General features: G+C 43.2%; 1 protein-coding gene across 1 annotated transcript; it reads right to left on the bottom strand.

Annotated features, from left to right (window-relative positions):
- Positions 1 to 424: 424 nt before the first annotated feature.
- On the bottom strand, positions 425 to 1,553 carry LOC128560367 (olfactory receptor 9A4). The gene has a single exon (XM_053553970.1). The coding sequence runs from the start codon at positions 1,448 to 1,450 to the stop codon at positions 479 to 481; it is 972 nt and encodes a 323-aa protein (XP_053409945.1). The 5' UTR covers positions 1,451 to 1,553; the 3' UTR covers positions 425 to 478.
- Positions 1,554 to 1,929: the final 376 nt, after the last annotated feature.

Genomic DNA, 1,929 nt, shown 5'->3' with positions numbered 1-1,929 from the left:
TTAAAATAAGTATACATTTTTTAGCACCCTCTGTATACATTTTAATAATAATAAAGTAAATTTCAAGTAACAAGTAACCACATTAAAAACCATACACACTCATGCCTATAATTCTAGCACTCTGGGAGGCCAAACCAGGTGAACTGCCTGAACTCAGGAGTTCAGGACCAGCCTGAACAAGACCAAGACCCTGTCTCTAAAAGTAGCCATCAGGTGGGTACCTGTAGTCCCAGTTATTTGGGAGGTTAAAGCAAGAGAGTCACTTGAGGCCAGGAGTTTGAGGTTGCGGTGAGCTGTGACACCACGGCACTCCACCCAGAGCAACAAAGTGAGACTGCGTCTCAAAAAAAATAAAAAAATACCCATAATTTAAAGTCTTTTATTACACACAGATTATTTTTTAATGATAATGATTATAATGCAGCTCAAAAAGGAGTAAGAGGCCTTTCCAGTTATTCTAGAATCTATAATAAGGTCATCACCATGTAAAATGCCTTGCAAGCAGGCTAGTTCCTGATAGTTGACTGCAGTGTTTCATCCCATCCCGAAGGCCCTCTAGGACTTTGTCATTCCGGAGGGTGAAGATGAAGGGGTTGAGGAAAGGAGTCACTACTGAAACCATCAAGGACACTACCCTGTTGTACTCAGCTGCCTGCGTTTGCTTGGGCTTCACATAGAGGAACAGGCAGCTGCCATAGCCGATCACGACACAAGTGAAGTGGGAGGCACATGTGGAGAAGGCTTTTCTCTGGCCAGAAGCTGAAGGGATCTTCAGGATGGTGGAGATGATGTAGGTGTAGGAGACAATTGTAGGGATCAAAGAACCAAAAAGAACAAAAACAGCCATTAAGAAGAGGATAAACTCTGTGAAAAGAGTATTATTGCAGGATAGTTTGAGCAACTGCCCCCGGTCACAGAAGAAATTGTTCACCACATTTGATTTGCAGTAAGTAAGCTGAAATGTGGCATGGACTGGCCAGATTTGGAAAAGAAACCCAAACACCCATGACGCAATTACCACAAAGTTGCAGGTGCGATTGTTCATAATGACGTTGTACCTCAAAGGGTTACAAACAGCCACATAGCGGTCCACAGCCATCACTCCAAGTAATGCAAACTCTGTAGTCCCCACAGCAAGGTACAGGAAGAGCTGGGCAACGCAAGCAGTCAAAGACATTGTCTGCATGCCAGGGAGCAGCAATCCCCAAAGCATCACAGGGACGATTATGGTGGTGATCAGGATCTCCAGGACAGAGAGGTGGCCAAGGAAGAAATACATGGGGGAATGTAGATGTTTATCAACACAGACAATCACAATGATGACGGTGTTTCCCATTAATGTCACTAAGTAGAAGAAGAAGAATACAGCAAAAAGGACATGGTGTAGTTCCTCAGAGCCAGGGAAGCCAAGGAGATAAAATTCAGTGGCACTAGAATGATTCTGCAACATTTAGTTCTGAGCCTTTGTCCCTGTGAAATCTAGAGCGCAAAAGAGAGATAACACTGCTTCTCATCTCAGAAAGATTGAAGACATTTCCAGGCTGATTAAATAATATCTTTCCGTTCCTCAGTTCCACAACAGAACTCTGCCATTTGTTTATACAAAGTTGATGTTAAATCTTTTATCACGAATTTATGTTGTATGTGAACATAAATGTATAAGTCCAAGAAGAGGAGCGCTAGTCACAAATACCATACAATAAGCATGAAAACCCACACCCTTCCCCCATGTGTACACTTTCTCAATACACTGGCCATCCCACCTCCAACTCTACTCTTCCCCGCCGCCCTGTCTACTTCCCTGAACACACCTGTCCATTTATGCCACCACACTGCCCATCATGAATGGAACTAAATAGTCTTCTATTATGTCCCCATCTGAATAATTGTGAGAAAGTATTCCTAGCCAATCCCACACAGACATGGTAC

This window comes from Nycticebus coucang, chromosome 11, assembly GCF_027406575.1.
Source record: "Nycticebus coucang isolate mNycCou1 chromosome 11, mNycCou1.pri, whole genome shotgun sequence".
Taxonomy (NCBI): Eukaryota; Metazoa; Chordata; class Mammalia; order Primates; family Lorisidae; genus Nycticebus; species Nycticebus coucang.
This window is presented reverse-complemented; position numbering and strand designations above follow the sequence as displayed.

What these genes read in the sequence shown, in the direction of transcription:
- LOC128560367 (XM_053553970.1), bottom strand. Translation starts at nt 1,450, where the DNA reads ATGTTGCAGAATCATTCTAGTGCCACTGAATTTTATCTCCTTGGCTTC.